Genomic DNA, 13,291 nt, shown 5'->3' on the forward strand with positions numbered 1-13,291 from the left:
GATTACGTTCAATTTTTCCTTTGCTTAAAAAGCTTTAAAGCACATAATTATTCAAAGCTATTGTTAAGAATTTCACTGTTCCAAAAAGAGAACACGCAACCATTACATATGTGCTGACATGTGTGCTTATTTAGCGAATGGCTTACTGCTTCCCGACCAATATTATATCATATTATAGCACATTAAACGCCGCAATGCCAGGAAATTAATGTTCATCATACGACAATGTTCACTTCCTGCCATTTTCCGGCCTTTTAACATATAATTGGCTATATGTATATACATTATATTAAATTGAGCTACGACGAAGATACAAAAAATGTAAACGAAAACTGTGCTACTGGATAAAATACCATGTTTGACATTTATTTTACGAAATAGCTTTTATTTATGCAGAAGGAAATTTTTTGAGCATTGTGCAGCTATCCAAAAAACAAACATGGTTCTCTGGAAAGTAAACGGCTTAGGGAATATTCGCTAAAATATCGAAACAAGACAAACTCGACAATATTTTTTTTAACTCAATTTTCAATTGACTCAACTCAAAATTCATTTTTTTTATTTAATTATTAAAGGGAGTTGCCACATGATTTGAAAAAAGATCTTCAAAGTTGCAACAGAAATTTTTTAAGCAGAACAAAAACTCGTTGCCACTTGATTTACAATTAACTTTTTAGGGTTGCCACATAATTGAACTTTTTGGGAAAAAACTACTTCAATAAATATAAAGTAATGAAATATGGTTGTAAACTGAAAATAACCAAAATATGCTAATATGGAGTTGCCACCTGATTATAAATAAAAAAACGACCTAATTACTAAAAAAAAATTAAAACTTAAATAAAATTCCAAAAGTCACTTTTTATTGTGCGTTTAAAAGCTGTCAAAGGCTAGCACTTAAATAAAAGTAAGAACAGTTGACACACTTATCAAATATAAATAATATAAAAAATTATCTCAATTTTTATTCCTTTTTTAATGGTAGAAAAACTTGAAATAACTATAAAATTTTTGATAAATGACATTATGATGTTGCCATCTGGTTGAAAGAGATCAATATTTATATTATATCATGTATGTATGTACAATATGTATTTATGCATAAATATTTAATGACTGCTTCAAAAGAATTTATTAAACCGCCAACATACAGAGATTAAACACATAATTATGAAGATTAAAATACATTTTTAAACCCTCATTATTATTTATTAACTATTAATTTCACTCACCTTCACATCACTGCTACTCCGCACCACCGCATCCTGCCCCGCACTGTTTGTTGTCGCTGTCATCTGGCCATTGGATGTGGCTACCAAATGAACGTTAATGTCAGAACCAACCAAATCGCCTTTGCCTGCGACGTGGAAAAAGTGAAATTAAATGATTCCTTATGCAGCGATTAATATTTTTCATTGACAGATAATAAGCAAAAGGGAACAAAGAGAAATTATATGCAAAAAAATACTTGAATGAAAGCCTAAAATCGAATTTTCATTTAACAAATGAAATATTTAAATTTGCTTTCACAATTACAATATTCAATATGCTGGAGACAACTTTTATTATAAGCGTTACTTTTTATATAATTAAGGCATGTCACTCACCCAATATGGCCACCACCATATCGTCCTTGATGACCTCCATGGAACCATTACAAAGATAGTAGATGTAGTTCAGGGCATCGCCTTTGTGCATCAAAAACTCACCGGGTGCGCAAAAATTGGTTTTAATGTGTAGTGAAAGAAGTTTTCGGCAACCCTGCAAAAATAAATTACAACCAAATTATTACTTTTTTCGATTCTGAATTAGTCAAAACAAAATATGCTAGATTATGTTGTCTAAAAATTTTAAAAGAACAATGAAAATCTAAAGTCGCCACAATATTACAACCACATCCACCAAGTGGCCAGCATGAAAGAGACGTGCTTTTTTCGGACTCTAAAATTTGTTCGCAACATGAGATCTATTTTAATTTTTTATACTCTGAAGGAGATACATTAAGTTTGCCACGAGGTTTGTAACATACAGTAGAAACGATCGGTTACCCTACAAATATATAGAAATGATCAGCATGACGAGCTGAGTCGATTTAGCCATGCCCGTTTGTCTGTCCTTTAGTCCTTCTGCGAACTAGTCCCACAGTTTTTGAGATATTGATCTGAGTTCAAGTCCTTTTCTCCTCAGCTGCTCATTTGTCGGAACTGCCGATATCGAAATACTATATCATATAGCTGTCACACAAACTGACCGATAAAATTCAAGCCTTTGTATGGGAAACTCTTACATTAGTCAAGGTATCTTTACAAAATTTGGCAGAAATTCTTATCTAAGTCATCGCGAAAATCTGCAAACAAATTTTTCAGATTGGGCCACCATAGCCTATAGCTGATATACAAGCTGAACAATCGAAATCAAGTAATTATATGAAAAACTTTTTTAGTTGACGAAATACCTTCAAGAAATTTGGCATGGATTATTGCTTAAGGCAACGGTACAATCTTCAAAGAAATTGTTAAGGTGGGATCACTGTGGCATATACATTTTTTTATTTGTGAAGGGTATTCTAGTTACGTTGGAAACAAAGTAAACGTTTTTATTTTTTCCAATTTCAAGTCGATTACATTTTCTTTAGACAACCGAATTCGCCCAAATGAATCTGATCCTGTGTCTACAGCATCTTAGAAGCATCATGACAAATCAGATAAAATGCTGTGAGATCAACAAACAAAAATATGCTAACAATGTTTTCACCAATTTTGCAACAACTGAAATTTATGATATAACACTACCCTCAGCTACTTGCCAGATGTGTTGCATGCAAAATTCCCAACTGCAACAGTACTTCAGAAGCACATGTGCAACAATAAATTCGCCATTATTAAGAAAATACAGTTTCGTGTCTGTCAAAACTGAACTTTGCTTTTTAAAAATGTCTTAAAAATATTATGGCCGCACATGCATTGCCCACTCTGCCCTTGCTGCTGGCAATGTCCTTGTGCAGCAATCCCTCAAGTTGCCACATTTATTTAGTACACGCATTTAGCGTGCACATTGAGTGATCCTCAATTGTTGCTTACCTTTTGCTTACATTTGCACGCAAATTACGCGCTTGAATTGTTGTTGCCCTTCCCGTCTGCCCACCTATTTGTTGCACGCTTTCTTTTGTTGGCATGCGACTTTTTATGTTGCAAAGTATCCACCACTTAGCAATCCATTTTTCGAGCACTTTTGCACTTGTAAAAGTCAGTATATCATAAACATACTATTGCTTTTGTTGTTATTGTTGTTGGCTTTTTATGCTTTATGCTCGTAATGTTTTCGGCTTTTTGTTTAGTTTTTCTTTGCCTCTCATATTTCATTTCTTTCATTTTTGAAAGCAATCATAGAGAGTAATGCACTCGTCCTTGTTAAGGGTTTGGGCCGATTACACAACAACAACACATATATATATATATAGGTATAGTAAAGAGTTGGTGACTGTTGCTCTTTGTAAACGCTGGTAAGCATTTGTATCCATAAGTGGTTTAAAAAATTCTCTCTAGACTGCGTTTTCAGTTAAATTGTGTGAATAAGAAAGGTAGATATTTGGCTGCTTAAAGCCACACATGAGAAAATAAAGTACCGGCAAGTAATTTGTCTCTAGAAAAATTCTCTAAAAAGCTTCAAATACCGCTGAGCTACTGTAAATGTGCCTTAACCACAGGCTAGTAGCCGAAGTTAACGAACATTATTGAATTCTATAAAAATTATGCTCTTGTAGCTGGGGTCACTATCCCATGGATGTTCGAATAGGTCGATTTCTTATAAACACAAACCTAAGTCGGTGCTTCATTAAAAGCACGTCCTTTTCAAATTTATAGTTTGAATGTCTGAGTTCGCATTTATTTAGTATACCCAAGAATATTTCAAAGAAGAATTTTTTTCCGAATATATCGAAAATCTGCAGCTTCCTGTGATTTTCAAACTTATTAACACATGCTTATAGTATCACTCTTTTCCATTTTCGGAAAAAATTGTTCAGATCGGATCACTATAGCATATAGCTGCCTAATAAACTGAACGAGCAAAATCAAGTGCTTGTATGGAAAACTCTTTCATTTGACGAGATATTTACAAGAAATTTGGCATAGATTATTATTGAAGACAATAACGAAATCTTCGAACAAATTGTATAGATCGGATGACTATAGCATTTAGCTGTCCTATTAACTGAACGATCGGAATCTAGTTCTTACAAGTAACCTTTTGAATTTGCTATGAATGTTATAATGTCGGGGCAACTAAAATGCCTCTTAAAAAACATGAAAAGCGGCGTTTTTCCAACATGCCAATCTGTATGACCCCTTAGATATAGCAGGCATGAGAACAGCCTGAAAAATACCAATTTTTAATACAATATTTCTGCCAAGATGAAAATATTTGTTAAAGCCATACAACAGCATTTCTTCTGTCAACTCACAAAAGAGTTAAAGTGCTTAGAAAATAATTTTAGGCATATTTAAGCCTGTTAAAAGTCAAATCGGTTCAAAAATTATTCGTGCCGTTTTTAATGTTACTAAAGATTATATTTTTCATATACGAGGTAATGCGATTTGACTCCAACTGTGCAAAAATACAACGTATTTTTCAATGTTAAAAATGTGTGGACCGTTGTCATAAGATTAACATCTATGATACTTGCAAATTCGACTAATGTATTTTGAGAAACTTTTGTTATAAATAAGGTATTGCATACTATTAGGCGCATTTTGTATTTTTGCCATGTCATATACTTTTGAAATATATTCCTAATTTTTTTAACATACCTACTTATAGCGGTTTGCACTCTTTACATGCTCTTTTCAGAGAGAGAATATTGAGTAAACTTAAAATCACACAAAAAGTTTATGTAAAGAAATTTAAAGAGAATTTCTGAGCTTATTTAATCCACTAATTTAAGCATTTCCCTAGCCTTTTGGAATTTTGAAAATATTAACTTGAGGTCTTATTCATAAGCTGTTCAGCTGTTCAGTTAGTCTTATATATTAACAATACCTTAATAAACCCTACTAAGTCTAAAATTCAAATTTATTACCAAATATTTGTGTATGTAAATACCATATAAGAGTACTTTATGTTATTATAAACCTATGCAAAATTTATAGTAAGCCCTTTTTTTGCATTTCTTTGAAATATCTGTCTAATATAAACACAAACATTGGTGTATACAAAATAGCACGTGATATAAATTTCTAACTTTACAAATTTATTTTCACCTCCTACAACATACAGGCGAATTTCAAAGGCAACGACAACACAGCCTTTTCACGCCTTACATGTGTTTGTCTTGTACTCGAATTGCTCACATTTTCACAAAATATTTCAATGTTTTTATTATTTTTTAACTGCCTCAGCTCGGCGTGTTGAATATGTTGAGCGAAAAGGCTTCGCGTTGCCTTTATGTCACCTACACCTGGGCACTTAAACGTAAACAACATTCATGCAACATTCATGGCACAAATGACGCCGAAGCCGGAGAAATTTCCATTGAAATTGTTGGCAAATCGCAAAATAAAAAAAATTTATTGATTCTTAGAAATATTACCTGTGAAGCGGCTTCGAATATCGGCAATTGCAGAATCTCACGGTGTAAATGCATGGACACATCGCCGCGTAGTTCCTCCGGAAATTCGCGTAACGTCTGAAATTATTGACACAAACACTGATATATTAAACTGTGAAATAGAAATAGTAAATAAAAATAAATTTGGTGGTTGTAAAATGCGTAAGCTAGCTTTGTTTGTATTTGCCTATCGCTTGGTTTTTATTCGAGGTATAAATATGTACAATATATTTTATTTTAATATATAATATATATAATATATGTATAGATAATTGCCACAAAGTCAAGAAGCACATATTTGCTATAACGACACATACATACACATGGATAACTTTTCATCGCAACACAACTTTTGCCACCGCCAGCTGTTTAACACATTTGTCACCACAACTGACAGACAGGCTTACTGACAGATGTTGACACACACACATATACATATATATATACGTGTACTGCTGCTGCGCTGATCTGCTTGACAAGTATGCTATGTTTTCCCTAAACAACTTGTCTCTCTCATTGCTTGGCAACACAAAAAGCATTTGATTAAATTGCTTTTGTGGATTAACTATGGGAAATGAGACCAATTTGCTGCGGCTTTTGTGAGCATATTTTCTAGTTAACATATTGCAAGCGTGTTATAATTTAAAATATTTTTATTTTCCGTAATAACATTTCAATTGATTGGAGTTGCTGCAACTACTTTCTGCTTCATATTTCTAAAGTATATACATTAAGACCAGAAAGTTACAGAAATTGTTGGTCCACAATTCCGTCCGTTTACGACGGATGCTTTCGCGCAAACGTCGCTGGTCTTCTGGTACAACATGTTGCTACAGAGTATAATGAACGATTTTAAGACCAAACCCTCGTTCAACACCACCAATCAACCACCGTATTCATCGAGCTTGGCCCATGCGACATTTTTTTGTTTCCAACACTAAAGTTACACTCCGTGGAACTGAAGGCGATCTTGGACCTACAACACATGTTTCGATTATTGGAAAAAGAAGTAGCATATGTGTATCGCTTCAGAAAGAGCATATTTTGAAGGCGATAAAGCAAATATTGATGTAGATTACATAAACATTTTTCGTTTTATTTACAACTTCCGGAAACTTTCTGACCTTAATATAAGGCTATATTTAGTAAAGCTATCTTAAATATATAATAATTAGTTTGCTTGTAACTTTGTGTTTTTTTAGCCAAACTACTGTCATAAGTTTAAAAAAAAATTTGGGAGAAGTGCTTCAAGTAACGTCTCTATCGAGAGTCGAAAATTTTAAGGGTCACATGAAATTCACTGAATGTGGCGAGTTAGTATAAAATCTGTTGATTAGACAACTGATGGTCATAAGCAAAGACCAGAGAGTCGTTTATTGGTGCAATACTGAAACTGCAAAAAAAATTATAAAATTACGGGCCAAAAATGCACTAAAATGGAAGAGAAAATAAAACACTTTAAAGTGGGTCAGAAATCATATATTAGGCTGTAACAGCGCTAATGCACCCGTAAAGTTTGTTGAACTACAAATCCGTTGGGATAATTAAAGGGTCGATAGGATCTACTGATTATTTTGAGTCAGCTACATACATAAAGCATTTTCGCATCAACTGTTGGCTTTCGGAGGAAACTCAAGAATGCTCGATCGCAAAAAATACCCTCGCATTCGAGCCTAATAAGGTAAGAATCTCTAGGTCAATATCAAAGCTCAGATACCTGGTGAATAAGATTGGGATATTTTGGATCTCTTTCCGGTTTCTTAAATTCAAATATTGATTACAAGGAAACTGTACTCTAATTACTCGACTGGTACATTAATTATTTTATTGAAGGCATCGAAAGGTGATCTACTCGATAGAAATATAGGTACAATCAAGTTGGCGGAATTTGTAAAACTATCACAAGCAGTGATATTTAGAAAAGGTAGTTTTTTATGCACTAAGAAATATCGACCAACATTGCAATAACCGAGCCAAGAAAAATGTGCGGGAAATTAAGTCGAAGAGTGGGCGAGTCAAATATTAAATAAGAAAAAACATTAACTTCGTTTAGACCGAAGCTATAATACCTTTCACAAATGCAAAAGATTCTTTACAAGAACTTGATTCCGATCGGTCGGTTTTTATGGGAGCTATATGCTATAGTGACTCGACCTGAACAATTTATTTGAAGATTGCATTGTTGCCTTAGGTAATAACCCATGTCAAATTTCGTGAAGATATTTTGTCACATGAAAAAACTTTCCATACAAGCACTTTATTTAAGTTTTATTGTTTCAAGACTTTTTTATTTTACAAAAAAACATTAAAAATATTCATTCGCATTAACGATAAAATTTAGTCAGCTTAGGATTGTTTAATATTTTTGTATATTTAATTATTTGAACAGGTGGCAACATACGTTAATAATATGTCATACTGTATGTAATATTTATTATTACAATTTAATTGAGCGTTTTTTTTTTAATATTTTCATTTATTTTACCAATTTTGCTTATAAAATTCCAACATATGGCAACTCTATTCAAAAGTATTTTCAGCTGTAATGTATTTTAAATAAGATTGTGTTATTAGTTTATCTAAATAAAAAAATGCACGGCATTAAAACTTTTCAGCAGATGGCAACTTTTGTTAAAAACAATTTTAATACTAATATTTCTTACATGATTTGACGATGAATACTTGCTTCGTGCTTCATTGTTTTATAAATTGTTTGTTTAAATTTTTTGAGTATGTGGCAACCTTCCAAATTGCGGAAAGAATTTTCATTAAAAAATTGTTTAACTTTTGTTTTCTTATTCAAACAGTTATTCTGTAATACTTTTAAAAAACTCAACCAAAATTAACGAAGCTTTTCTGTAAGGCTTCGTTCAGTGTACTTCAATATTTATATTTGAGATAAACTCAAAGCAAGCCAATAAAGTACTTTTTTGCTACTAAGACTGTCGCTTGCATTTCTTTATATTTGATTATATTATTAAACCATAAAAATTGGAAATCAGCCTATGCTAATTTGGTTATATATTACATTGCTTTGTCTAGACTATCATATACCCACTCATCGGCTCACTCAACCTTTTTTAACTTTTAATTTTGATTATTTCTTTATCATCCAAATTGCATTTCAAAATCAAAGTCTCAATCTGTTTTGAATATAACATTTAATCATCAGTTCAAGCGAAGCGTTACCATTGATTTAATATTTTACACATCACTGAAGGTGACAACACAAGTGTTGATGATTGCACACACACCTACGTAAACATACGACACTTTTCACTTTTATGACGCCGAGTATGCAACACTGATTATCATCACCTTTCTGCCTTCAACTTTGTAAAAGCAAATCAAATGCAAACTCATTACATAATGCCTCCACATAGAGACATTGTTTCGTCATCTCAGTGCAAAACGGAGGCAAACGAAGACGAATATCAATGCTAGTAAATATGTATACCAGTCGAATCTTGTTCGTAGCCGCGGCATAAGTGGAAATTCCGTTATAGAAATACGAACAGGAAAGGCACTTCCGTGCAGGCGACTAACAATCAACAGCAAAAGAGAGTATTTTCACTTTTGTACTTTGCGCATTTACGGAATATATGTGTAAAAATAAAATTTCCAATATAGTCGCTGTGTTATTGCCACCAATTTAATGCTAATGGCATACGTATACAATGTGCCACTTTGATGCAAGAGAAAAGAAGCTGTTGAATGGCAAATCAAATTTTCCAGCAATTCGCTCCTGAAATACGCATTTTTTTATATGAAGCGAATTATTGCGTATACGCCATGGCATTCAATTGCAGCCGTCAAAAGTGTTGCATGCAACAAACAACCCTTGCTGAAATATATTAAAAATTACGAAATTTCATTTTGAGTGGCGATCTCTGAAAATACTTTTAGCGTGGTATTAGAAATTTCGGAAAATTGTTTAGTATTGGCTTCAAACGAGGTTATGTTAGTTGAAAATTATTTATTTGAAAGATATTTAATAGAGCACATAGAAAACGGTGAACTGATGTGAATATCTGGAACTTTTTGTTTTTTCGATTTACAATAACAATAGTACAGCAGAGAACAAAAAAATTTACGAGGATGCCACTTGTTTTAAAACATTTTAAATTATCGTTAATTTATAGATTTATGAATATTTATTTAACTATCATGTGGAAGCTGTATTAGAAGTATTATGCGGAAAATATTTTGCTAGGTTGCCACCTATTAAAAATTTGTATTGAATAAAAGTTGAAACGTAAACGAATTATGCCTTGGACCTTAAATTAAATATATATTTAAGAAGATTTGTACTCGAAAATAGTTTTGGAAAGAGCTGACATCTTTTTAAAATTAGCTAAGCAATCAAATTGATCAAATAAATTTATTAAAACAGTCAGAAACATTTTTAATAATGGTTGCCATTAGACTAATACAAATTTTAAAAATTATAAAAATAGGACAATAAAACCAAAGAATTATTAAAAAAAAATAATTTTGAAAAACGTTGTTATTCATAAAAGAAATGAAATTTATATTTTACATACCTCTGTTAAGTGTAACCAACTGTTAAGTCGGTTAAATATTTTTAGTGTAGACTAATAAAATATTATATAAATTAACGAATTATTAAATTGGGCGAATCAAGCCAAAAAGAGGTTTCCAAAGACCAACAGTTTACTATAATAGTGATAAGAGTTGCCACATGCGCTATTCAATACATTTTTTTAAATAAATTTAATGTTATAGTTATTAAACAAAAAAAATTGCTAAATATATATTTCGGATATTTTTTGAGAGTTGCTACCTGTTTTTTATTTTTCAGGCAAATCGAATAATTTTCGAATTAGCACAATATGCAGAGCAAACTAAAGAAAGCCCTAATTTGTATTTAATATTGAGAAGGGTTGCCATCTGCTCCTAATGAATTAAATTTTTAAAATTAAATAAATTACAATTACAAAATTGAACAATAGATAAACAAAATGTATATTTTTTTACAGAGTTGCCACCGGTATGAAAATTAAAATTCAAATATATTGATGATAAACGTATTTGAAAATATTTCTATCACAGCGGGGAAACTGCAAAAAATTTAAAAAAATTTCCATTACCATCAGTTTAGGCAACCGCTCCATTACATCTTCATATACCGAAAAACATAAACAACCAATAAAATTGTAAATTACAACATAAAACCACTGAAACCATAAAAAATCTGTTACTTATGTATCTAAAAATAAATTTCAACTCTCACTAGTTGCACTAAATGTATTCAACTTTTACTTCAAACGAAATACAAAAAAAAATAATAATAACTAAACCAGGGCACAGTAAAAGTTCGGAAACTAAAAAATAGTATACAATAACATTTAATATTCAGCATCATAAAAGACACACGAATATCTACTCTTTCCTACTCAGCAGTGCGATTGTGGTAGAGGTTACTTGTATCAACAACCAATGACCCAGTTAATTTGCTGGAAAATATTGCTTTTACACACACACACACACATACACTCAAACCCAAAATAAGTGTACACACATACACGGAGATTTTGTTTATTTATGCGCAATCCAAACTTGGTAATTTCCGTCGCCTGTTGCTTACATAATAACTTACACAAATTGTATATATTAACATATATTTACCGCAAAAAGGAGGACCTCCCTTATATGTACGTATATATGTCTGTGCACGTGTGTGGATGTAATAAGTAAGTACGTACTTGTCGAGCTACCACTACAATGCAGACAAAATTCATTTATATTTTCCGCAAAAGCAAAAAGATAGTGGAGGGGAGAAGATGTAACGAAAATTTCCAACGGTATATGTTGCTTGTGAACGCCTGCAGATGTGTGAGGTTACCAGATTCTTAGTGGATGTGGGGCGTGAAATGACAATGCTTTTTAGAACTAAATTAATTTATTGTGGATCTTTAGTTGCTTATCCCCAAATTGGTTGCTATAGACAACAAAGGGACAATCGTAGCACTAAAGGCGATTGGTGTTGTGGTGGTTGACCATTTTGCTTTGCACTTGCAGCGCTTACAGGAAGTATACACACATCCACATTTTTTTGGGTTTATTATTAGTTAGAAAAAGATATTTATGTGATTATTGTAATATTGTTATGTTAAGCGCCTTAAAATATGCATTGCTTTAATCAAATGTGGTAGGCAAAATGCTGCTGGAGGGTTCAGTTATAATACAGCATATTAACTATAAACATAGTAAATGGGAAGGTGTATCTAAGTGTAAGAAAAACATGAGTGGCAATAAATGTTTAAAATTAAAAATTGGAACACAGTTATATGTAGTTATGGTTGAATGCTTGCCTTCGAGCACATATTTTAACATAAAGCAAGAGTTATGAAGAAAAAATCCAAAACGATCATATATCACTTAAACCAGCCAGTAAGTGAGATTTCAATTTGTCAGAGATTCTATGGAAACATTTTGTGCTTCTTCTATTTCAACTCTATTCTACAGTGATTGCGGCAACTATCGTAGAACTTCGGTTGTTAATATCTCTTGATGTGGACTCTAAGAGAAATATACCTTAGAACACTTATTCATTTCCAGAAATTTAATCTATAATATTATTTATGCTTTCATTACTCTCTCTCATGGAGTTATCATTATTTTCCTTTTTTTTCAGCAACAAGAACTGATTTCGGACGACCTTCCAAAAATCGTGTTAGAGTGATCTACAACCTCGATTGAATTCATTATCCCATCGATAAACACTGGTGTTTGAAGGAGCGTCATCGCCAAAAATTTAATTAAGTCAATGGATGCACTCTTGCTGAATTATCTCACGCCGAAAGTTGTAAAAAAATATGTTAATCGCGCTAAAATATTCGCGATTTAATGTCATTTTTTGGCCGAGATGAATATTTTAAGTTACTGTAAGCAACACAAATAGCGCTCATATGTCAAAACATTCTTAGTATGTATAACATCAAACGAGTCAAACTTTACGATAAAGTCGTGAGTTACCAATACCGAAATATAAATGGCAACCTACGATTCAGTTCGTACTATACGCAATGAGCATATTCTACATTCTGAACATTGCTACGGGTTAAAGTTAAGGAATAACCATTTTTTTGGATTAGCTATAAAACTGTTAATATAATACGTATTTATGGTTAATAACACATAAGTGGATTGGAATAAAAATATCTTTGGTAATTGGTAACGAATTTTTTCCTGGGTATTGAACTAAACCTATTTTTTCGATTTTTCGGTGAAGTTTATAAAAACAGTTATACTAAAACACGGAATAATAATTTTTACTTAGGACTCAATCTCTCAAAGAATTAGTTTACTCCAAAACCAACTGCTGATTTTCGTTTGGCTTGTGAAAACATAACCGTAACATATATTCGAAGACTGTTTTTACATCAGTCTTTAATTCATCTCACTATTTCTATCAAACCAATTAGATTAAGAATCATTCAATTCTACCAAGTTTAACACTTTGAAACTTAAATTAACAACTTGAAAACTAAAATTACGAATAATTAATTTCTTGAACACTTCCCAGCAAAAATTTTTTAGAGTACATTAACCTGCCTGACTTAAAGTTTTGTCTTTATATTTTAGGCTTTTTAAATAAGGAGTCAAAATATATATCTTTGCATGCTATATAGTTACAATTTTAAGAATATATATTTAGTATAT

The 13,291-nt window shown here is 32.0% G+C and overlaps 1 protein-coding gene across 3 annotated transcripts in view; it reads right to left on the bottom strand.

The window, feature by feature from the left end:
* Elk (Eag-like K[+] channel) overlaps nucleotides 1-13,291 on the bottom strand; it is a 162,035-nt gene that overhangs the window by 3,974 nt on the left and 144,770 nt on the right. For all 3 annotated transcript variants that reach the window (XM_036370035.2, XM_070108108.1, XM_036370034.2), the window contains 3 exons: nucleotides 5,588-5,683; nucleotides 1,608-1,761; nucleotides 1,233-1,357 (listed from right to left, as the gene is read on the bottom strand). In XM_036370035.2, coding sequence (XP_036225928.2) covers nucleotides 1,233-1,357; nucleotides 1,608-1,761; nucleotides 5,588-5,683 — 375 coding nt within the window. The remainder of the gene's footprint in view (nucleotides 1-1,232; nucleotides 1,358-1,607; nucleotides 1,762-5,587; nucleotides 5,684-13,291) is intronic.

Source organism: Bactrocera oleae, chromosome 4, assembly GCF_042242935.1.
Source record: "Bactrocera oleae isolate idBacOlea1 chromosome 4, idBacOlea1, whole genome shotgun sequence".
NCBI classification, from domain to species: domain Eukaryota; kingdom Metazoa; phylum Arthropoda; class Insecta; order Diptera; family Tephritidae; genus Bactrocera; species Bactrocera oleae.